General features: G+C 37.8%; 1 protein-coding gene across 1 annotated transcript in view; it reads left to right on the top strand.

Annotated features, from left to right (window-relative positions):
* Nucleotides 1-1,045: 1,045 nt before the first annotated feature.
* Nucleotides 1,046-26,273, top strand: part of LOC139116282 (gamma-aminobutyric acid type B receptor subunit 2-like) — an 87,043-nt gene continuing 61,815 nt past the window's right edge. The window contains exon 1 of the mRNA XM_070678889.1: nucleotides 1,046-1,357. Within this exon, the coding sequence (XP_070534990.1) occupies nucleotides 1,115-1,357 (243 nt within the window). The 5' untranslated portion in view covers nucleotides 1,046-1,114. The remainder of the gene's footprint in view (nucleotides 1,358-26,273) is intronic.

The following is a 26,273-nucleotide window of genomic DNA, read 5'->3' as shown; positions in this document are numbered from 1 at the left end:
ATCCTTTGTAATTTACAAATGGAAGATATGGAAGTTCCCTGTGTTAGGGGACCTTTTTGATATGTCACCATGGTAACTGAAAGGAATGAACGATTAACAAGACTGTATACATCACAATGTTATTGTAAATTGACAAAATAAGATGCACTCGTGGACGATTTTTTATTCTAAGTTTAATGCCCGGTTCGTATTGAGAACGTTGTCCAAGATTGATGCAGAAGTTGGACCATCAAACTCTTATTGTTCAGTTTTAACAAATGAAATCTAGACATTCAAGAACAAATATAATTATACCTTGGAAAGCGAAGCAAAACTGCAAAGTAAATTGAGTTGAGAATGGGAGATTGATCAAGAAATAGCGATATTGAGTTTCAGCCTGACTATTTAGATCGGCCAACTATTGTCCTTGCTGGTGGATGTAAAATAACAGCAAAGAAACGGTCGCTAGAAGTCAGTTGAAGTGGTCGAGTCCGATGTGTGTGGTGTGTGTGTACGTGTGTGTCCAAGCTTGAAGTCGTTCTGAGAGTCATTAAATTTGACGATTTTCAAAACTCCTATGCGTTGAGTGCATGCACAAACCTGTGATTTCCGTGAAAGGAGATATTAATAACATTTCGTTATGAAACTTAATTTATGACGGACAGCACACAATACTACTTCAACTGTGACAAAATTATCAAAATGTTCCGACATCGTCAATCAAGAGTTTTCTATCTGTACAGACTGTGCTTTTAATATCGTTACTGTGGCAATCCAGGATCTGTTATCATTTCTTCTGTAAATATACACTGCCCATGAAGCGATTAGTAATTTGTGAGTGAACCGGTTTTACGCCATCAGATTAACATAATGTGAGTACAATTGTGTTAAAGCTTTCTATGAGAGCAAGTGTAGATCAAGTCAGATGTACTACACTCTAAAGATCGAACCATTTCTTCATGTTCTCACAGCTTCCGGCATTTTCAGCGGCATTGAATAGCAAGTGACGAATGTAACAGATGTTGATGAACACAAGCGAAGAATCTGTCTGGGTTACTCATTTGTCACGACTGAAAACAGTTCACTGACATCATACACCGATCATTCAGTGGACATCGCCTCTCCAACAGTGGCAATGCAGACGAGCCTGTATCGATGGATTCTAATACTGACCATCTTGTCAAACAAGGACACTGTGCAGTCAGAAAACGAGTTGCATCTTCTGGGACTGTTCCCGATGACAGGTTCATGGCCAGGTGGACAGGGACAACGGCCAGCTATTGAGATTGGTATTCAACATGTCAATTCGGATCCTACCATTTTACCAAACTATACCCTAGTATTGGAACCTGGTAACGCTGACGGTGCTGATACGTGGGTAAGTCCGCCAGTCTAGATCTATATGTTTTGAACTGAATAAATGTTTGTAACTTTACACGCCCAACAGCATTTTGTATTTGCTTCAAGTGGTCTTTCAGTGGCTTCATGTTATTAGTCATATTATGAGTTTTCAAACATTCAATGCATAGAAACGATGAACCGAGAGTACAACGCCATGATGACCCGCTTTTCCTCAACAGTGTATGACGACATTGAATATATCATAATTTATATAATTTATGTAACTTTAGTCCAACATGTCCAGACTATTGTTGAGTATTTCATTTGTTACTTCAAAAAGTAACAAAGGTATAAGAAAACGACTAAATATGATTCATTTTGACAAAAGTTTTACAAAATGAGAACATGTCGATTCTTACGCCACAGGAATAACACGTGACTTTGCGTTGCCAGTGACAGGTAAATTACAGCTAGTGAAATGATGAGTTTATTCATAGATTCGATTACTTGCGATTGTGATTTTGACGTCATCCCTCAAGCACTTTTTCATGAAATGAACAGTACCCTTCTTTGGCTTGTTGATATGAGTCGTGTATATCAAGCATTGAAATGATTATGTAATTTATTTAAAGTTAATAGTAAATTAATATTGCCATAATAATAACATGTTATGGTAATTTGATTCTCTGCTAAGAGTTCATGTCATTGCTGTCGGATAATTTATCATAGATAACTTGCAAAATAAATAAATAAATAAATAAAATAAACTAAGTAATTACTAGGTGGGTGAACTGCCGTCATATGAAATCCCTGTGACGTTGTTTCATTCGATTCAGGTTGTCAAGTTGACGAACCAATTATATTAGATTGAAATGACTGGCATACTTTCAAAATGCTTTGAACGCGGTTGCAGCGCTTGAATAAGATCAAATTGTAGCTCAATTAAATTCCTTAAATGTCAGTCTGAGTACAATTAACTAAGGTGTCAACTGATACCAACTAAGAGTTTGTTATAAAAACTGACAGTTGATCATTGAAGTCTTCAGTACATTGCATGTCGGATTTCTGATCGTATTGGACATGTGGCAAAGAAGTCTCCTTACCAAGTATTCAGTATAGTGTAGTCGGGGATGAGATGACTGCGTCATGAAAACTAACGATATCAGAATTTGCCAAATATCAGGAAATCTCGTGCCCATGCTTTCTCTCGACAGTGTTTATTGGATTGCCTATCTTTATTTTAATATACACAGTTACTCTGCACAATTAAACCGTGAATATACCAATTTAAATGTTCAAAATAGGTTAAAACAACGATCGCCCTAAGGGACCGTTCAGTTTTTACGGCCGGGGGGGGGGCCAGGCAAAATCCAGGGAGGTCATCGTAATTTTGGAATCCGCAAGGGGGGGGGGTCATCGCTTTTTCAGTGGTAGGAAAGGGGGGGTCACCACATTTTCAAAAACATAATACCTACAATAAAGTTCGCTTTATGCCATGGCCATGATCGACCCTCTTTACCGGCGGGCCGCCTTCGGTGGCCCACTACAATAAATTGACTTTATGTAATGGCCCATGACCCTCTTAACGGGCAGACGCCTTTGGTGCCCCACTCTAATTAGGTTTAATTCATGCAATGGCCATGATCGACCCTCTTTACCGGCGGGCCGCCTTCGGCGGCCCACTACAATAAATAGGTTTACTTCATGCAATGGCCATGATCGACGTGTGGCCCATGACCCTCTTTACAGCAGGCCCAGACTTTGCCAACCCACTACAATAAGCAGCGGGCTGCCTTCGGCGGCCAACTCATATTACAGTAGTATCTGGTTAAGTGCCTACCTCATCTTTGAAAGACCATTTACATGCTTGCAACCCTGAATGGTAGCACTGAGACAAAAAGGGGAATTTGCATAACAGTGTGATGGACATAAGTTGTCTATGGAAATGAAGTTAAAAAATTGCCTTACAGTTGTCCTAATTAACAGACGTTTGCATGGATGTGGCTGAGAAGTTTGTGCACTGGCATCTCTTCTACACGAATAAAGTGCGCCGCGTACCGGAGTTCAAATCCAAACCGTGCGGGTAAATTTGACATATGGGTTTTGGTCATTTTTCAGCCCGGGGGGGGGGGGCATCAAATTTTTTCGTCTGACAAAGGGGGGGGGTCATCTTTTTACCAAAAAATGCAGGGGGGTCTATATTTTTTTGAAAACCGGCGACAAGATTTTGCCGCCCCCCCCCTCAGGCCGTAAAAACTGAACGGTCCCTAAATTGGCAGGAAGGAGGGTGATGATGGTTGGGGGGGGGGGGCGGTTGATCGCGTTATGAGTGTTCAGAGCATTCATGACAAGGATCCGTTACTTGTGTACTTCTTTGACACGAAAGTAATTTATCGGTTCAGTTATGCCTCGCACATCTCAAGTCTTACATATACTTTATTAAAATGGATAAATACACCTAGATCCCAAAGTCAATGTCGTAGAATATTTGAGAATGAGAACGAATCATAATATATACGTGGTGCCTATCAAGCCAACCGACATATATTCCAATATTCGGCTTGGGTTTGGTCTACAACAAGTGCAGGTTCCACAGCTATTTTAGATGAAGTAATGATGAAATTAGTATCTCGGCACATTTATTTTTATTCTATCTTGTCTGACTTTGATGAATCTGTATGGCAAACTCTAATGTTTTGCCCGTACCATATTCTTGAAAATAACTTATAAAATATGAAAATTATCGATGAGCAAGTCGAAGCAAGCTGACACTGGTATTATCCTATTTAATGTTACTAAAGATTCAAAAATAATATTTCTTTATAATACTTACGTCCGAACTGACCTGTCATCTGTTATTCTAAATGGCTAAAATTACTTATGACTGTCCATGTCACATATACGTATAGGTCTTTGCATTTACATGACAATCAGAATCTGCTCAAGATGAAACTAGTGACCGAAATTCACGATAAATTTGCGATCATCGGGCAAATGCATCTGAGTGAGGTACAGGCACACGTACCGGCATAGAGAAAGTACCATTGAAAGTTGAAACATGAGATAGGGACAAATTTGGTTCTTGCTGAAATGAAAGTTAATGAAGCATAAGGTTACGAGTATTTAGCTATGAGTATTACAGGACGAGCTAAGTTTCTTTTGATATCCATTTACTTCGGAATGAACATTTGTCCAACATGAGCGTGGCATATTATGAATGGAATATCCCATTCTCCATGTTGCTGGTTCTTAACACAATCCATTCAGTGGATATGTAAAGAGAAATTCAATACAAGCAGTATGCTGAATTACAAGCAAACACTATTTGAATGTTTGCGGTGGAACGGTTTCCATGTAGACTGAATAATGTTTTCGAGCAGTTATGGATTTAGAAGAGAATTTGTACATGTGGCTGACACACAGTGTATATTATGGTAATTAGAACATTTATTACTTTATCAGACATACTGTTCATGGTGTCTTTGGCTAAAGTGTGCATTCAAAACAGAACTTAAACGAATTGTTGTGACCAATTCGGCCACTTCATGTCGTTGCCACCATTACTGAGTAGTGGAGAGAATCCGTGACATTATTCGGCCTACCATTTTTTCACCCTGAAATCAAAGAATTAAAGTCGAAATTTGGGTTAATTTCATGATTTCATCGGTTCATATCACTTGACCATTTACATTAAATTGGATCAAATTTCGATCTTGAATTCTATTTCGATCTAGCATTCTATTTCTCAATTATGAATGACGCGTTCATCGCGGTATCTTTTGCGGCAACCTTATTTGTAATTAATAATGCAAATGGGAATTACGAATTTGATGAAATACTAAATTTGGTCACAGGCGACCCAGACACTATTAATAAGCTTATTATTGAGTTTTTTCTCACTGTTTTCTATATCAGTTCCTCTCCTTTTCTTTATCACAGTCCCTCTATGGATATAGGGACTGTGTCTTCATGCTCTGACTGATCGGAGCAAATAAAATAAACGGTTATATAACCTAACGTAGCCTCTTGACTCTTTATTCATTTTACACCCCATTACAAGGACGTTTATCTTGTAATTAACCTTTACCGAGCACATTTGTCACCTAATTCCTGATACTCGACACCATAAGTTTACATTTGTTCTCAGTGTCAAGACTTAGTTTGACCACTCAGGAGCAGTACCATGCAGACTTTCTTAAGCTTCTATAAGCACGGCCGTCAACTGCCGCGGGTCGATATCAAAATCCCCGTGGAACAATGCTACACCCATGGAACATATTTAGCTAAATCAGCAAATAAGGTTGGCCGCAAAAGATACCGCGCTGAACGTGTCATTCTTAATTGAGAAATAGAATACTAACAGAGCAAATTCAAGTTCGAAATTTGGCCCAATTTTAATGTAAATGGTCAAGTGAACCGATGAAATCATGAAATTTGCCCATATTTCGACTTTCATTCTCTGATTTCAGGGTGAAAAAGTGATTGGCCGAATAATGTCATGGATTGAAAAGGAACACATTGATCCAAATTCCAATAAACATACCAGGCTGTTACTAGACAGCACAGAGAGCCCCGCTCCCTCCTTCCCTCCCCAATTCTCCCTCCATACCCCGGAAAGTAAGATGGCAACATTGTATCTAACGTTCCCTTCTGTCGAAGTTTACATAGGTCCAAAAAAAAAATTAAAAAAAATTAATTCATCCTAGACATATTTCAAAACTTACGTGGTGACGCAGGTTGTTTTTACTCTTAATTTTTTTATTCTTCAATCAACAAGAACGCGGAAAAACGTAAAAACAAGATCGGAACGCACGCGGAGATAAATGCACAATTGTGTTGCTTTATTATTTTTGTATTAAATCAGTTCTGCGGTTTGACTTTAGTGAAGCAATGCACAGTTTTGACAGCTTAATATAACAGTGACATATGTGTACAGTTCTGAATGGAATGTTAGTGTCAAATATTTTGTTTACGGTTCTGTTTTATACAGCACTGTGTTATGCACTATCCTCGCGTATTTTTTGCGTTTATTTTTTTATTGCCTCATGAGCAGTAAAAAAGGTTGACGCCGCGAATCTGAATTTACGCGCGCGAGGATGAAAAACAAACCTTTTATTTTTCTTGGCATGAGAATTTGCGACAAATAGTTGGTTAAAACCACAATGTGACAATCAGATGCAATCATTTGTGATTGTTTCACAGTTCCCAACGGAGAAACTTGCCTGCAGCTATTTACGTCATTCATCCTGAGCGTACTGGGTGCAAACGTTACAAGCTGTGTAATAAAATTTAAGCGATTATTATTATTATTATTATTATTATTATTATTATTAATCTTTATTTAAACTCGATAACTCCATAGGTAAAACACCTCCTCTTTTCATGGAGGTCGAATAGACAAAAGAAAATCATATTACAGCACTAAATTGAAAACACACAAAAAAAAGAAGTACAAATATACAAAAAACTACGAAGAGGCATCAGACAAGTCAATAGAGTACAGAAAGTTGTTACAAGATTTCTTAAAACTAGTCAGTGGCTCAGAGTCCCTGATTGATTTGGGGAGATTGTTATATTCATCCATACCCGAAATAGACAAGGTGTTTTGATAAAGAAGTGTACGTGCTTTGGGAACTTTAAGGAGGTTCTGATTTGAAGAACGAAGTGATCTGGAAGGGATATAATTATTGAACATACTGGTTATGTAGTCAGGGGTTAGATTGTGAGTTGCTCTGTAAATTTGGGCCATACGGTTTAAACTGAGTTTCAAGTTAATGGGCAGCCAATGAAGCTGAGTATACATTTGATAAGTGGAAAGAGGCAGAACAGTGTCAAGAATAAGTCTCATTGCACGTCTCTGTAGACGCTCCAATGCATAGATATTGCTATTGGAAGTAAAGCTCCAAACATTAGAACAGTAATTGATGTGTGGTGAGATGAAACAGTAACAGAATAGCTTGCGTGAGAGGAGAGGAAGAAATTTTTGATGCGTGCCAAAAGAAACATTTTGGAATTGATTTTGCTGTCAATGGTTGAAATGTGTTCACACCAGTCTAGATTATTAGAAATAGTGACCCCTAATAACCTCTCTGATGAGACGCGGTCAATAGTTTTAACAGCCAAAGTGAGGTTGACGTTTTCACTGTCAATGTGCTGTCTCTTCTGAGATGTTGTGATGATCATTGATTTTGTCACACTGGGATTGATACAAAATTTGTTAGTAAGACGTCAATTGTCAACTATTTTTAGATCAGCATTTAGGTACTAAGTAGATGTAGTGTTTAAGGACTTGTTTGAAACATGAAGTGTTGTGTCGTCTGCAAAGGAAATACAGGATAAATTTTCAAGGTGAAGGGGCAAATCGTTAAAATAAATAATAACGAGCAGTGGCCCCAGTATGGAACCTTGCGGCACACCGACACTGACATCAATAACATCTGAGTTTATACGTTTAAACTGCACAAATTGTTTACGTGTGAGTAAGTATGATTTAAAAAATGACAGGGTATGATCAGAACACCCATAGATTTTTAGTTTTGACAACAAGATTGTGTGATCAACGAGATCAAACGCTTTGCTCAGGTCTAAAAATGCTGAGCCAACGATGTTTCCACGATCGATTTCTTTAGTCCATGAGTTGACCAGACCAACAAGAGTACTTTCACAAGAGTGTTTGGCGCGAAATCCAGATTGGTTAGAAAAGAAGAGATTGTGTGTTTCCATGAATTTTACAAGGTGATTGTGAATATGGCGCTCGAGGAGTTTGGAAAGTACAGGAAGTACACTTATTGGCCTGTAGTTACCAGGTTCATCTATTGGACCTTTTTAATAGATTGGACTAACACGAGCCAATTTCCATAAAGATGGACACTGACCTTTGATAATGCAGCAGTTAAATGCATACGTGAGGGAAGGTGCTATAGTGTTGGCTGCCAATTTTAAGAATTTGTGTGGTAATAAATCTGAACCGGGAGATTTCTTACAATTTAGAGATTCTAGTTACGAGAGAACGAAATTAAAATACATGGGTGGGATGTCGAAAATTGAAAGAGGCTCATTTTGGATACCGACGAAATCTGACAGTTTGTCAAGATTGACTGGGCTACTGTTACATTTGGAAGACAGCTTGTTGATGGTGTTGATAAAGTATTCATTGAATGTATTTGAGATGTGTTTAGGATCGGTGACAAAATGTTTACCTGATCTAAGTTTGATGGGCGTACTTGACTTGGAGCAAGTTCGCGAAATGATTTCCAGTACTTCGATATATTCATGTCATGAGATGATAGGAGGTTGTTGTAGTACTGTGATTTGGATTTAAAAATAAGATTTTTGACTCTGTTTCTTAAGTGTCTAAAGTCTGAGAAGCAAGATGTCCTTTTGGCTGTATCATGTAGTTTGATTAACTTGATATCTATTCGTTCCACCAATCAGGACGACGCAGGTGACGTACACGTTTCTGTTTTAAAGGAGCATGCTTGTCAAGAACAGACATGAATAAGTGAGTCCATATTTCAATGACGTCATCAGGGTCATCAAAGCATTCAATGATGTTCCAGAATAACACGGAATTTGCTCACAACTTAAAATGAATGTCAATATCCCTCGCTTAAAATACATATTATTGTTGTCTCCAGACACCAAACCAATTAATTACGGTGTCACAAGGGTCATCGGCAATGCTTAAGTAAGTTATTGTTCAGTAATTTCCAAGTTTTTAAAAAGTCTCTCAGAGCAAAAACCGCAAGAGAAATAAACTGAGACTGAATATGAAGACAAGTTTGATCAGCATAATGTTAAAATTTTTGTAGGCCTAGCTGATGTATTTGTTTTAAACACAACTGTACCATCCGATAGATTCAAATTGGTCACTGCCGCCTCTTGAGTAACAGTCTTGACATTATCATTATGTAAAGTCATGAAATACTTACGTTTTTTACAGTTATCTGTGCTACATGTAGTCAATAGTTTAATTTCAAACTGCAATCCCAGTTACAGGAGAGGGTCGCTGTACTCATATCCACATATGACTTGAATTCTAGTAAGAGTACTCATATATTTTCCACATAAGATTATTAACAACCACTGTGGAAAGAAATGTTTGTAGTCCAAGTTTGTCATGTAAACAAGGCAACTGTCCACGCTTATACTCGATTTCTATTTTTTTTTATTCAGTCCATCATCCAACGGGCGTTAGCCCAATTACAGGATGAGGCATACACATAACCCATTAACCCCCAAATGGAGCACTGAGGAGTACAGTGCCTTGCTCAGGGGCACAACACCGTGCTAGAGTCTTGAATTCGCCGTCCTCCGACAGTGAGACCATTACTCTGGACCCACCGGGTCTTGAACGGGGTCTCGAACTCACCATCCTCTGATAGTGAGTCCGTTACCCTAATCACTGGTCCACGGTGCCTCCTACTTTTTAACTTCGTTTACTCTGTCAACGGTGATCTAAGGTGTATTGTAAAATCCTCCCTGCTATGGTAGATCAGAATATGAAGTGAAGGCAATTAAGTTTTAGATGTTAGATATTAATAATTTTGCTTTCAGCACAGGTCAATAGAAGCTATAACATTCTATCGGAAAACCTCTTTTATAGTCATGTTCTGCAAACAGACGTCGTTCTAAATTTCTGACAAATCCCTGCCTTTATCCAGATGTCTACGAGACACTGTGGAACATAAGTCGTTTGAAAAAAGTGATTTGACTTGCCCAACGACATGAAAATATGCTGCAATATAGTTCACATAGAAACTTCGTGTACAAAGCAAGATATTTTGACGCCTGAAGAAATATAATGCCAAATATTCCATTTGCAAAACAGAAATGCACTGATTGTTAACAACGAAGTCATTGGCAAGGCACCAATACCGATAAACAGTGACATGATGTTTGACGGGAATATTTTTGAATTCATTACTGCTGGTCTTCTATTTGCACAGTTAGGTGATAGGACCCATGTGATAAAAGATTTAACGAACATTGCTCTGCAATAAAAACAAAACGGTCACCTTTATCGATTGAACACAAACAGGAACATAGCAGTCACCTTCTCTGTAGGCCGAACAAAAATAAGAAAAGGAAATGAAACGCAAGTAACAGTATAATCGTGTTCTGACGAACTAACAGAGTGCAGCGTCTGTTAGTTCAAAATGTTAACAGGTCGTTAGTGCGCACGTCCCAATTCTGTGTACTGTTCTTAAATTTGAATAAGTTAGCTGGATCAAACAGAAAAATAAGGTATGCACATAGCAAACGTAAATGGAAAACACCTTTCGATGCATTTACATAATGTTAACTTTTACACGCAAAGTGTTACAAGCCAAGTGTTGCTGTCAACGATAGTCTCCAAATAGTGAAACTAATATCTCATACATGCTGAAGTATTGATATGTCCTTTAGTATTGACCAATGCCTGATCTGATTCAATCTTATCTTTTATGCCTGGTGACTCCTGATTTTCATTTCTGATCTTGAAAGAGAAATGTTTCGAGTTTCTCTTGCAAAGTATGAGCAAAGGTTTGAAACTTTCAGTTCGAGACGCATACTACGTTGATCGTCTCTGCCACCTGTCATCTTTGACACTGTGCATGTTATTTACAGCACACATGAAGAATGTAGGATACAGTTTGCTGTGTGGTATTAATTTATTGACCTAGGGAGTCTTTATAAATTGCAGCACATAACCCATTGGATGGTGTTCAATCGTCGTCAGTCTTGCTCTACGCCAATCTGTTCGAAATCCGATTTAGAGATGGATGAGTCTTTTTCCTCAATCTGCAAATTGTAATGGCCAACAAGTACCTTTGAATGATATAAAATTTACTGTTTAAGTGTGTAAGTGTCTCATCAAGCTATGAGTAGTTATTTGACACAATAATGGTGAGAAGAAAACAGCTTTATCCAGTAAATCAAAGTTTCTTCCCAAGTATTAAGTATGTACTGAACGTGAGCAGCCAGGTTGTCCCGAACAAAATGCACAATCATCAGGTGTAAATGTTCTGATACACCGGAGACATCTCTGAGGTAAATTGTGAAAGCTCTGCCGAGAACAGTATTTCAGTTTCCATCAAAAGATACAGTCTGTGTACAATTATCACACTGATCTGCCAAGCGACGTTATTAGAAGTTAGTTTGTGAGCTCTTTACATTATTACACTCAATACATTCACAGCCGGTGATAACATATTTGCTCTGGAAATTAAATGAACGTTAGTGGGACGTCGGCAATGAATGCAATGTGTCAACATTGATACCAGTAAAAAAGGGGTCATAACCTTAATTCACACACTGTTCATTATTTCATAAATGTCTCTTTCAGTACATAACGATGGTTTTAATTCACAGGAGCTGTGTCATAAAAATAAACTAAAACCTAATATTACTGGTCAACAAAATCGTTACCTCGCCAGAGGGCGATATCATTTCACTATCTTCTGATTGCTGCATATTTTCATGATAACTTATTTGAGTAGACAGGAATAATTTCAACTGGTAATTTTGTAATTCCATTGTGTCCAGCTCCTTGTGAGTCAATATAATATGATTTTGTTTCTACAAATTCAAACCCATCGATCTATCTATAGACTAATTATTGTCCCGATGTAGTTTTTGTCAAATACTGAAAATGACATGATTGGTTTCCCTGTTCCGTCTCTGACTAACTGCTCACTACTGATCCCCTCCCCTCTTCTCTCGCTCTTCTCTCTTCCCCTTCCTCATTAGTCCCATCCTCTTGCCTCCTCTCTCTCAGTCCCAAAATAGAAGATAATATAGTCGGCATTGATCGGATATAAAGAAACAGATGTGACATATACTGTATTCCCTCCAGTCACATTCATTCACTCCCTTCATCTTCCTCAGCCGTCAGTCTGTCTGTCTGTCTGCCTGTCTCTCCCAGTCTGTCTGTCTGTCTGTCTGTCTGTCTGTCTGTCTGTCCGTCTCTCTCTCTCTCTCTCTCTCTCTCTCTCTCTCTCTCTCTCTCTCTCTCTCTCTCTCTCCTCTCTCTCTCTCCTCTCTCTCTCTCTCTCTCTCTCTCTCTCTCTCTCTCTCTCTCTCTCTCTCTCTCTCTCTCTCTCTCTCTCTCACACGCATCTGTGGAATGGCCATAGATCCTTATGTATACAATACAACCGTCTGGCTCCAAGTCCGTTTCAGCTATGTCGCAATCAAGACATTGCACCACGTGTACGCCCCTAATTGAATTTGCATACTCTGAAACTGATCAAGTCTACATTTCAGTCAGCACGGCCAAGAGAATTAATTCATGATTACAGCAATGCACATAGCAAGATAACGTGATTAATTTACGAAGTTCTGTTCCATGATTTATTTCAGTGACTTGTACAGCCGATGCTGAACAGTAGATTACATGGATAATATCACGGCGCCATCAACGACGAACTTCTTTATTCGATCCAAAATGCTGTTTGTTTTTCAGCTTGTTTAACGATAAATTAGGCCTCCACTCAGCATTTATCAGTTCGACAGTGTTGAAAGGTCTTACAAGGTACCATAGAACCTGTGGTATTTAATTCACCTTTACAATGTTCCTGACATTGACTGCAAGTGATTGTAACAACAGTCATTGAAGTGGTATGACGTCACCATTTCGTACATTTGCTGTACGTTGGCGTCTTAATGATGCAGAAACGAAGTAGTTATTGGTCGATAACGAAATTAAAGTCATTATAATTAAAATTTTTACATCGTGATAACAAAACATATATTCTACAAAACTTATATTTCTCTTCTAAAGAAGCCATTGACTAATATCGCCGTAGTCTTGCATGATTTTTTTACTGTTCGCGAAATAGAGCTTCAATCACACTTTCACACAAAGACTGATGTAGCTTTAGTTTACTAAATAGCGCAAAAGATGAATTAATATAGAAATAACGGGCGACGCGCTGACCATTAACGTTTATTTGTTGGCAAGGGCGATAGGAAAGCCAAAAATCAACGGGCAAGGCTTGGCGAGCCCGTTAATTTGGCTTTCCTCTAGCCCGCGCCCACAAATAAACGTTAATGGTCACAGCGGAGTCTGTTATTTCCATCATATCATCAGCGAACCCAAGAAAACCGTCAAAATTTCCGAAAATTTCAGGAGCGAACGACAACTGGGCCCCAGAAACTGAGCAATACGCGAGGCACTGTCACACAGTAATTGAGGCTACCCACAATTCTCCATGATCTGTACACACGGAGATCACTCACTGAACTGAAGCAAATTTCTTCTGTACAGAGAACAACTCGGTCCATATTTCAAAATTCTGGCAACATAGTTCTGATCATTATAATTTTCTGATTTCTCGCTGTGAATAATGAGAAGATCAACCCCTTTTCCGCGGAGGAGATAGCAATTTTGTAATTTTGTCGACGTAGATTTTTGACAGCCATACACAATATTTTCAAGGAAACTAAGGGAATAAGTTGCATCTGTGTTGGCAAAAGAAAGGATATGTAGTTGATTTTTTTAATGTTCGTAACAAAGGACAGGTCTGACAGGTGGTATGATGAGACCATCTTAGTTGCTGATAACTTTATCTTGACAAGTGTGCAATTTTTAGCAACTCCGAACATCGATTTCCCATTCAATTTACTCTTGAATTTTGAGCATAATCAATAATTTTGGAACATAGTTTTAACAAATAATCCTGAACTTAAATCGTAAGTTAAAAATTGTTAAGAAACTGATGAAATTAAAAAAGCCTTTAGCAAAAAATGTCTGAGTGAACAAATCAAGGGGAATTGTGGGTAGCCTCACTTACTGTGTGTCACGTGCGCTGTAAAATAATTGGCAAATCCGGAGATGTTTTCAGAAAAAAAGTATCTCAACTTGACCTACAAGTGCTCCATTTTATTTTGTGATTGATTATGATTTACGTTTGAGCTGTGAAGTTACGATACTTTGAGTTGTTTATCTTATTATTCATATTCACGGGCATGTAAACAAACCATTACTGTGTATTTGTGGTCAGTCACGTGGTTCAGCTCGACCAATCAAAATGCGGCAGGGCATGGCATGGTAATATAATGATGATATTATCGATGATCGATAATATCGTGACATTATCGTGTCATCGATACGTCACCGGTTTCTACCAGTGTAGCCTTTTATAAACCTTTCAATCAGCCTAAGGACATGTCCACAGGTTACTGATGGCGTTTTTTATTAATAGAAATGTTACACAACAAAAACGTACCCTACCTTTGCAACCTCTTTTAAAGAGCTTTGGTATTAAACAGTATTTATTTGTCAGCTAGGACGGCACAGTGATGTAACTAGATACACCATTGAGCACAGACGTGTTCTGAGTTTCATGCCTGTATCAACATATTTTTCATGTGTTTTGATAAGACGTGTACATGCAGGCATGTGTCAGGGGCAGAAATTGTTGCAAATCTTTCATAGATATCGTCAGAGAACAGTTCGTGTCATTTTTGAGAAATTGTCTAAACTGTGAAATCTTACGAATATATAGACCCTGTGACAACCCTAAATTCAAACAATAAGTACAGGTCTTTGCATCCATTTTTCGAACCTGTGACCACAACAATTGATAAAGTGGCAAATGACGTGACTACACTGGCCTGATAAAGCCCTGTGAATGAAGCCCTGGAATCCTCTCTAGATTAAAGGTCTGTGACAGGTGCTGATACACATACCGTATAAATACTGATCAGGGCCCGTTACAGACACCTGCAATCTGCCTGTAGATATCTTGCAGTGTTTTAAGACAGGAATTAGCTCTGTCTCTAACTTCAATATGATCTCAGAGTCTTCGCTCTAAAGTATAGGGGTAAACAACGTATTGTAATCACAAAATTTCCGTACTGTCTTCCAGTCAGTAGCAATGCAGCGACAACTACGACCATGACGACGACGACGATAGTGATGATGATGATGACAACTTCGACAACGACTTTTTAATGTTCAAACACGACAACAACAATAAGGATGACATCAAAATCAACAACAATAACAGATAACTGGTACGATAGCAGTTACTGCATTGCTAGATGTTCTGGTATTGATGACTATGACACTGATGACACTTAATGCATGGTCACAATGACACTGATGACAGTGAATGCGTGATCACAAAAACAATGATGACAGTCAAAGCGTGAAGACAAACGATACTCTGTTGGTCACCATAAGAAATGACAGCTCTTGTTTTTAATATTCACAGTCATCTATCATGGAAAGTTTCAAGTTGATGGAGTTGATCATTTTATGTAAATGTATTGTGAGTTAAAGTGAAATTGGACACTTCAAACACCGAACCTTTAACATTTGTCAATGTCTTTCTCCAGGGCCAATGATTTGTCCACCTTGAACATTTGTCAGTACCTTTCTCTAGGGTCAATGATTTGTCCACCTTTAACATTTGTCAGTACCTTTCTATAGGGCCTATGATTTGTCCAAGCAACTTCTGTCAATATTCAATGGTTTCCATTAGAGGTTTTACCACTTCATGGTACAAAAGATAACAGATGCAGATACCATTTTATACTCCTTTTGTAACGGATACTTGAGCTTGGAATTGTTATCATGACTACTGTCTTCATAAATGCCATCTGTACTATTTGGTTGAAAATCTATAATCTGCACCTGTATTGAAGTTTGATAAACAAACGCTAGTGCTTAGCGGCAAAATCCGTTGTGATATGGATCCGCTGTGTCCAATAAGAAAATATGGTTTTTGAATACACGTTATTGTTTCGTGGCAAAGAAATTCAGTCCAAAGCATGGATCTAGTGTGTATGTTCGGTGTTACATGAATTTGGAATTCAAGCTTTTACTTATTAGTGCAGGCGAATAAGATGGTTGGATTTAAGCTAACCACATCGGCAATACGGCTAGTTTTCAATCGGGTTCGAACCCACAACATACGGCAAGTAATTCCTGGTGATACCCTGTGCTGTGTCATTAATGTCAGCGTTGAACAGTGTTGTAACTGGTCTTGATCATTAGAGTGCAGTAGACACCTTACACCATTTTCAGTATTAGATAGCGAAGCTACTACAATGGACTGCAATAAACCTGCTTACACTAATTAGCTTCAGCTGGAGCCAGCTGGCAGATTGGCGTGTAGAGTGTTATAACTGGGCAGTTTCTGTTACACCCGTGGCCACTTTTGTGTTGATCAATATATACATATTGACTGGCCATGTGGGCAACAGCATACGTCTGTACCCCGAGGGACTGTGAGGCCGAAGGCCGTGGGAAACAGTCCGTTTTTGGGGTGACTCACAGGCCCGAGAGGTTAAGACGTATGCTGTTGTCCTCATGGCCAGTCAATATCTGTTTTATAACACACCTCATCTGCAGTCATGCATAAGAACGTACAATACACAAAACTTGTCGCATGTAGTATATTTATTTATTAGCCGTGTTCACAATAATGACATTGGCTCAGAAAGAAAGAGAAGGGGAAGAACATGTACAACACTGAAAAGTTTTCAGATTCGCTTCATTCACATTAGCTCAGAAGTGATTAAACTTTCTGTCTGAAAATCTGTAACAATTCATTCATGTATTTTGCAACAACATGAACAATGCAACTGTCAGTACATGACAAAAAGTACTTAAAAAGAGAATCATTGTCAAAACATTTTAGATGGTTCTGAATGTTAAAAATTATTTCTAAGTAAATTGTTCGCACAGTTTGTGCTGGTTTACTTGGACATAATAAAATACAATGGATTTCATCACCAATACCAGAATGACTAAGGGTACAAAGTCTAAGATGTCTTGGAATGTTTTTAAAACGACCAATTTCTACTGCAAAAGTATGGTCAGAAATTCTTGCCTTTGTCAAAGCAATTCTGTGAAATGGAGACTTAACAAGTGATGGATAATTTTCATATTTAAACATGTTTTTGATACTACAGTATACATTTAATTTGTTATTTTTTGACAAGGCATTTTTCCAGGCTTCCTTAAATTTAGACTTTAAAGACTTTTTCACAAGTTCGATAACTGTTGAAGGTTTACTTTTCTCACAATTCAAAATGCTAGAATTGCACAGTAGAAGAACAGCCGGGAAGAACAGACTCAACAAAATGTAAGAAACACGAGAAACCTTTCTTGTGTAAGCTTTTTTCGAGTTCAAATGCAGTATACAGCAAACTGACCTGGGACCAATTCTTAAGGCGAACCCAAAATATAATAACATTCAAAATAACTGATATCAGTAATATGTTGCACTGGTTCAGTAAGAAAACGTTTTTCCCAACAGGATCGCAATCCTTCTGCAAAACGTTCAATACACCTTTGATTATAGTTTTCGTCCGTTTCGAGTCCTTGTTGGAAACCAGGGCATTTAGTTCTTCTTCAGAAAGTAGGATAAACCTAGAAATTTCTCGACTATCGTTTCGATCGGCCGCAGACGCATCTTTTACATTCCGGTCTGTGCATGCGTCAATGTCGTTTTTGACGTCAGCGGGCATCATTTATCGGAACTGTCGCCTGGCAGGCAACAGTTCCAAAAAATGATGCCTGATGACGTCGTTTACGTGGATCAGCGCGAAAAGAACGCATCCCCCGTGACTATCAATTGGCGAATCAGAATACAGACTGCGGATGAAGTGTGTTATAAACATGTTGTCGACTTTACCAGCTGGCTACAGCTGAAACTAATTAGTGTGAGCAGTTTTATTGCAGTTCACTCCAATGGCTTCGCTGTCTAATACTGAAAATGGTTGTATTTAAATGCAACTACCGAGATTTTACATTAGCGATGCGCACGTTCTGCTGAAAGCAAGTCTTGATATCTATGTCACCCGGACTATCTTGCCAATACAGGAGCTGAGTCATTTACATTCGCTGTTCCTTCAAGCTGTGTCTCATTAGATGGTTCTAACCAAGAAAAAATTGAGTTTGCTGATAATGGTGATACTGCTTCTAACCTAATGATGATATCAACATAGTCCTGTCACATACCGTATCATATCTTCTGTGGGCAATTCACTGCTCCGAATACATACACTATTTAGGGAGTTATGGTCAGTTTTTTCTCTTTGATTACTTATTTTTCAACGCATGATGGAATTTTTTGAATGTGTTCCATTACCATGTTTGTACGTCAAACTATGGTACTATCGTGCTATGGCGTGAAGTGAGCAAAATATATCAAACGCAAAGCTTTCCTAACATGGATGTGATCAACCAGTTGTCTTGGTAACGATGATTTTAACTTCGACCAAAAGGTGTTTTCCACGATAATGTCTTCCCCCATAGAAATCGGACATCCCTAGAGAATGCACTTGTCTTATTGGGCAGGTAATTAGTAAAGTCCTTTGCTTTGCTTTTGAACTACAGCAGTGTGTAGATTTCTAGACAAGAGTCATGGCATTTGACAAAAGCCCGAGTAACGACTGCGACTAAATTTATTTTCTCAATTCATGCTGTGCGTGAGTTAGACTAGAAACGTGTGTTTTGTTTCCCTTGTATGAAAAATGATGTTCTGTGTATGATTCATACATATGCCAACAACTGTGTTGAATCTACTAGTTCCGGGTTTCGAAAAGCCAAGATAGGGGCAAATGCTGTGTTTTGTACTTTGTAATCATTGTTTGCATAAAAATCGCATGAATACCCTCTAAGAAAATCGGTTTTTACCCTCCCTTATACGACTCTGCAGTGCTTCCGGTTGTTATTTACACCAACGATACGTGTCCGCAATTTTTTCATCTATCCTAGGTTTTTGTTATAAACACTATGGATCAATTACCAGCCGGAAAGCAATCTAGAGCCTGGAACAAAAATCACAGACACTGTTTGCAAGATTAATACAGTGACTCTTGATGACGCATATTTCGACAGGGAAAAATGAAGCATTCGTGAAGGGAAGGGTAAAAACCGACTTTCAGAGTTTATTCAAATTTGGTGTTGTGAGTCCTAATGTGGACAATAATTACAGAATACAAATCATTGCATTCGAAAAAAATGTAGACTTTTAGAAAATGTATACTTCAATGCGCCTTCGCGAGTTGATAGTTGCTTGCAGAGAATTCATTGTTCGGAAAGGCCCATTACTTATCCCGGAACCTTGACTATTTGATGGAAACATTAGCGTAACAAAAGATATGTTTCTTTACATAAAATATCAAGTGATTTAGGGTATCATAATTGAAGATACTTGCTTTCCAATAACGAAACGTATTAAATAAAGGGTGTCATTGCCGTGTCAGTAATGGCTTTGTTACTTAGCAACCTTTCAATTCTATAGACTTGGCGACTGTCATCACCATGGCAACATTAGACGTTTCAGTTTGAAAGTTTAAGTCATTCTGAAATCTCTAACATTCTTGAATCTGTATATACAGCGAAATATTGATTGGCATTCTATTCAATTCTAACACTGACATCGACGACAAGACAGGAATTCAACGCTGCATGTTTCAGTGGGAATATTTGGTATTTGTTAATGTATAATTTTCAGATCGTTTGGTGAAAACAAGTTTCTCACAAAGTCTGGTCAAACGGAAACGTCCAATGCAACGACAATCTGACACTTCTCTGTGTCATCTTAATATAATTTATCCGATTAAGTGACAGGCTACATAATCATCTCACTTCATTTCATTGAAATAAAACTACAATCATCGCTGTTGTATTTGACTAGGAATATCTCGTGTTTGGAATTCTTGCAAGATACATGTAATATATAACGACTGTCCATACAAAATCACCTCTTCACATTAGTGATAGAATCAAGCGACATCTATGTCAAGACTTTCAAGCTAGTTTGCATCGAAGACAAATTAAACTCAGGCTGCCAAATGTCAGGATAAAAATACACACGACCTTTATCTAGCAGTGAGGTACAAAATCCCATAAGATTCAAGAACATTCAATTCTGAATGACTTTCCTCCCAAAAGACATGCCATTGCCTGCCTTTTTTTATTAATTTTACTTCCATACTCTTCAGAATTATAGTTTTTTTATATTACAGGCTTACACTTCATCGATATACATGTATACTCATCGACTAGCTTACAAAACAATAATTGCACACACTCATACGTTGTTTTTTATACTTTACAAGACTCAAATCGTTCGCACAGTAGATTCTAATCGGTGAACCAGTAAGTAACATGAAATTGCTTTCAAGACAAGTGAACTGCAGAAGTGTGCATTTCCATAAAGTTGCAAGTTTATTTCAAAAATCGTATTGACAGAATGTCCACCTGTTGCCAATTAAATTCTTCAAACCATGAAACTAGCATCAATTACGAGAGAATGAGTGATGCGTAGTTTGGTCTTCACTGTCACCTGTATCCCCATGTCAAAATAGTGTGGTTGCTAGGGCTGAACGATGACCCAGGATCAAGTTAATCCTGCGTGCCAATTATGTCATATCGCTCCTTTCTGTGTTCTTTATTGACCGGGTCATTTTTTCATGTAAGGGTCGTTTTTACATCATATAGTATACAATTTTGTATGATTAAAAAAAGAAATAATTTGAAATGAAGCATGTTATCAAATACATCGATACATCGATGGCTATAGATGGATGGAAACAGGATATGACAAGGTTTGCCATCAGCAAAGAATCCAAATTCATCACTAAGAAAGCATGTGCGTACATATCCGCCCAGATAATATGGGACGAGTGGTTCTAGAGACCAGACTTGACGTTGGTCATATATCCAAAAGTTCATGACTACAGAGATTCCTTATGACCCTAATAATCTCGATCAAAACGGCACAAATTGACAAACTAAATGTTATTAAGAACAAATTTTTATAGCGACGTCATATTAACACGTTATCCTCTCAGAGATTACCCTTGTGGGTTGCCGAAATTGTCAGGGTCATGAACTTTCCATGGACAGTCAACGAGCAAATACAGACAATAACGTTCCAAGATATTTTCCCTTGGACATGTCTATCTTCTCATTACAAAGAGGAGACAGATAAAGTTATCATTTTCAACGCCTCAAAAAAGGGATATATTAGCTATTTATACCTTTTTTCAAAGCGTGTTCTTTTATTCTCCCCACTCATTGAGTTTGTAACTTCGGGCGAAGATTAGACTGACAGTCCCCTTAAATATTGCAATATGGAAGATAGCGATTTTATTCAAATTAGAAACACAGCAAAGCCGAACATTATTAGAGGACTATGATCATTGAGAGAATTTTAAAACTGTAAATTTTAAACTTTAAAATCCGTAAATGGCGAAATTGTAATAAGGAACTCATGCAAAATTTTGTTAAAATGTATGGGAGGTTATGATCGCGCTAGACTTTCTTAGCCGACAAGAATATCAATATATTGACGAGATGAATGTCTGAGTTGAGAAACACTGGACAGATGTGAAATGTGGAACTACACTCACGGCTCGTGTGCTTTGAATGCAGGTGTGTGGTCGTTGTCAATATAGGCAAACTGTTTTCGAACTCGCTGAATAAATTGACAGAATAAAGCTCGACGTTTCTATTTCTCTTTGCTGTCCACTTCTATATAATCCTAAAAAAGTTGTTTCTTAAGAGAGAATTTGATTAATGGTAAAGCACACGTAAACGATTATGTGACATTTGTTTAATGTGAGTAAAAGAAAATAATCCGTAATGAGAATTGCTTGAGCAGGTTCATATCCGGACTTGAGGTTGCACTAATTCAGGTACTCACTGAAGTCTATTACTTTTTCCTCCAACTTTTAACCTATCAAACATGAAAATGTACAAACAATCGGATATGCATATGAGCAAGTGCTCCGCTAGGCTCTACAAAAATCTTAATTCATTAAAAGATTTTTTATGTCTGCAGTATATCGCTGTCCCTGTTCAAATCACCGAAGTCATAGAGTTCAGGCATTGATAGTGGAGCACCGGGAATACACATCTGTAGGAAAGCTTTGTATGAATTTGTTTGTGCCAAACTCAATATTAGACATCGCGGCACCATCTGACCATAGATATGTAGATACGTCGGCTTAGGGAAATTCATTTGATACTTTTGAGAATTTTTTCGGAGCATTGATTTGTCCGCAAGTCAAAGGTCCTATCAATGGTTACAAACTGGGGTAATGTAGAAAAACGGTAGCCATGTCCCAATCTGACAATTCCACTCAATGCAAACGGCTGTCCTGTCTCTTTTCTGTAAATTTGACCTTTAGCACATGATATGCTGATTCTGTCAGTGTTGCTACCACGACTTCCGAGAGTTGTGCTGCAGCACATATATACTTTCATAATTGGTTTCAATTATTCCATCTCCATGTCACTACATGAATCATTCCTTTCAATGAAAGATCTGCTGAGCTTTCTCATTTGTCTTTTGTTATTTGCTGTGTCACATACGCAATCTGTAAAGTTCTAGTATCGATGACGTCAATAATTTACGTGCGTCATCCTTAAAGTTTAAAAATGTAAGATAACTAGTGATTTATCTTTCACCGGCACCCATTCAACATTTTCATCGTGTAAGTCTAGATAAACTTGCCAGCCATAATTTAGAATCAATATTCGCCCTGATCTTTTCACTTTGTTCCTTAACAGTTTTTCAATGATCAGCAAATTGAGAATAGCTGCGTTGTTTTCCATTGACCTAACTGCCTGATGCTGGGCGTTTCTAACCTTTGATCTTTCATGATAATATTTGGTTTTTATGGATGTTCGGGCAATTTATTTTTCTCATTGCATATGATAAAGAATTTTGGTCAATCTCAATATTGCCTTCCATTGCATTCCACTCCATGTTCTTTGCGAGCTTTTACGAAATCAATGATTGATAAGCCGGCGACAAAGTTTTGGAATGTTTTATTGATTGTCGTAAAACAAACGGAAAAAGTAAAAACGTTTTACGATTTCCTGATTTCTGGGCCTCTAGAATTTCACTGAGTATCTTAAGACGGATACATTACAAAGTCCCTTTTCGAAAACTTAATGCTTTATCGGAATTTATATTCAGGATAGAAGGATAGACGCGATACAGTGTGTTACATTTTATTACTAATCCTCTTTTGTCATACATGTAGGAAGCCTACCGCCATCGTTTTGAGCACTACAACGGATAACTAGAAGTTTCAGGCTTATGGTGGCTATATTGACATGGCAAACATCGAAACGAGAAATAAATGTGCCTTTGGTACATTATTACTGACTTGTTCATATTGTCCAACTCGGTCATTATATCTCATGCTTTGAACAGGACGAAAAGAATGTACTCTTATTATAAGTTATTCCAGTTACGGGGACCACCTCGGTCACGAAAATGTAGAAACCAAGAGATTAATCGTTGTAGGAATGCAAGTATCTCAAGTATCTGTTATCTTTGTCTTATTCCTGTCTTACGACTTGTTGAAAAAAGTAGAAAACGCAACGAAGTCAAGTAGAGTGACAGGGATAATCTCTAATGATGGCAGGGTACAGGAGAAGAACATGGGATTCAATGCTACATTGAATAGGACAAGATATCGCCAAATGAGGCAGTGTATATCTTAGTTTACAACTAACTCAAGATATCGCCAAATGAGGCAGTGTATATCTTAGTTTACAACTAACTGACATGTGAAATAGGCCATTCACGTTGCCATAGTGATCTGGAAGACTGAAAGTCTGTACTCTATTGTAGCGTAATTCTAATGTGAGTTGAAGACTTGCCGGAACCTACTAGGTTTATATAGGTAATTGAAATGTTTGTACTTTGCTTCGGAAAATCTTCGTTAAATGAGATGACAGAAAGGGACTCCAAAACAGACATAGGTCAGTGGCTTCCAATCCTAGAGCTGATTGACTGTGGCTAGATAGGATTCAGTTCAAAACTACGTGTGTTAAGACTGTTAAACTCTTCGATAAGGTCGGTAGTAATGAAGCACCATTTCATCATACTGAGGCCGGATGGAACAATTATTATGTACACACTTGTGAAAAAAAAATTTTTACGATGATAGTATTGCTTAAAATTTAAACCTGTTGCTTTCTTTCGATTGTCTTAATCTTAATGTTTAAGCTGAAACGTGACGATTGTAACTGTCAGTTAAATTTTTGGTGAGGCTGAAAGAGACGGACTTCCCACTAACACAATGATCGCACGGACGACCTTGACATCGACTGAATAATATTGGTGGCATATTTGTAGGATGCAACGGTGGCAATTATGACTCCGATCAATTCGACAACATAATGAAGGATAATAATATAAGCAGAGGCTGTGGTTCAAGGACTTGTGAGTCTTTTCATAGTTAGACTTTAATTTGACATTACTTTCAAACCCTTTTGACAGATGAAAAGTTTTGTGTGCAAATACAGCATTTTGTTACAAGCTGACTAGATGAACATGTAGCTATTAGTTTGTAGCTTACCCCTGCACCTTAACCACCTGAAACCTCTTCCGTACCTTAGGTTTTTTGTTGACTTTCTATGATTTGGCATCCTAATGGGTTTTCCCAAAGCATGTTTTCATCGGATAGTTGACTCGTCAGTAATTTGACAGGGCGTTTATTTGTTGTTTGATGGTTATATAGTGCGTGCTTTACGTCTGGTAATTCGGCATTGGGAATGTCACATCTAGCGTGAATCCATTCGGTGAAAAATACCAATTTGGCACTTGACAGCTTTTCATTGAAAGCGCCTCATGGAAACACAAAACGATACGCGCCATATCTCAATTTGTGTGGTCTGCTCCACATTGGTACTAATTAGCATGACGAAATTAGCGTGAAAAGTCTTCGATATCTCATCATTTCATCTATAAGAAGAAATCGGTCGACCAATGATGTCACAAAACCATTCAACATTCTATTACTCCGTACGAATAATAATAATAAGATAATTATACACAGATCGTGCTCGAAAGAAAATATACAAACTTTGAATATAACAAATGCCTAAATATACATTAACTCTTTGAGTGCTGTAATTTTTTTCCCACAAAGAATTTTAGTGCAACACTTTACCAATTTTTAATAATTTTTCTGTACTTTTTTGATAATTTTGGACCAAATAGACATCACATTTCATTGGATGGTTTTTCTCAAAATTTTGGCAAAAATCTGAAAAAATTGACTGCCGTTTATTATAGAAAGGGGACAAAAATAGACTTTGGCGCTCAAAAGGTTAATTGGCCTCACTCTGATTTTAATACCATATTCTTTTATGCGAGATTTACTTTATCCAGGTTTTTGACGCAAATTTAACCTTTGTCGAATTGACCGAGAAAGCTGATGAGACGTGTTTATCCAAATGTAAGCATTTTCGTTGCATTTGTGTTGTTGCACATACACACAATATTAAATTAATGAGAATTAGTGTTAATTTGTTTTAGCTCAAAATGAGTTAGTTTGCAACATATCGTATACTGTTTTGTGTCATTCAAGGGAACATGAGTCATAATTCGTTGAGAGTTGCTAATATTTGACCCTGACAGCACGATGCACATCTCATTAAAATCTGTGAACTTTGACATTTTATTCACATGAAGAGAGCGATGATATCGAGTTCCATGGACTTATATTTTTTACTTGACCATGGCAGCACAGCTTTTGATTGGATGTCGTCCATGGGCAAAATGATGTTGGCGGGGGTCTGATATTCTGTGCAATGTGAATCATCGAATATGTTTCTGTATGTATTGTAATATGTATTGTGTTCAACTCACGTTGACTTTTACGAGAGATGAGACTTTTCAGAATTTCCTTGGTAGAATTCTATTAAGTTTCGTTTTAGTAAATGTATAATTATACTAGATTCAAAAGTTACCGGTGAATCAATGTGCATACCTCCTGTAAAAGATTGTCGCACAGTGGCAGGCGATAAATATTGCAAATGTTTTATTGGTTTTCATCTGTACACTTCGATCACGTATTCACTTTCGTGAACTCTCGACATAATAAAAGTTGGTTTGTTACTCTGATTTAGATAAAATCTACCTGTGTTGCTCAAGTTAGTGAGCAATGATGTCCATCGTGTAGAAAAAACGACATGACAT

This window comes from Ptychodera flava, chromosome 17 (assembly GCF_041260155.1).
Source record: "Ptychodera flava strain L36383 chromosome 17, AS_Pfla_20210202, whole genome shotgun sequence".
Taxonomy (NCBI): domain Eukaryota; kingdom Metazoa; phylum Hemichordata; class Enteropneusta; family Ptychoderidae; genus Ptychodera; species Ptychodera flava.
Note: the sequence above shows the minus strand (reverse complement) of the source record. Positions and strands in the feature narration are given on the sequence as shown.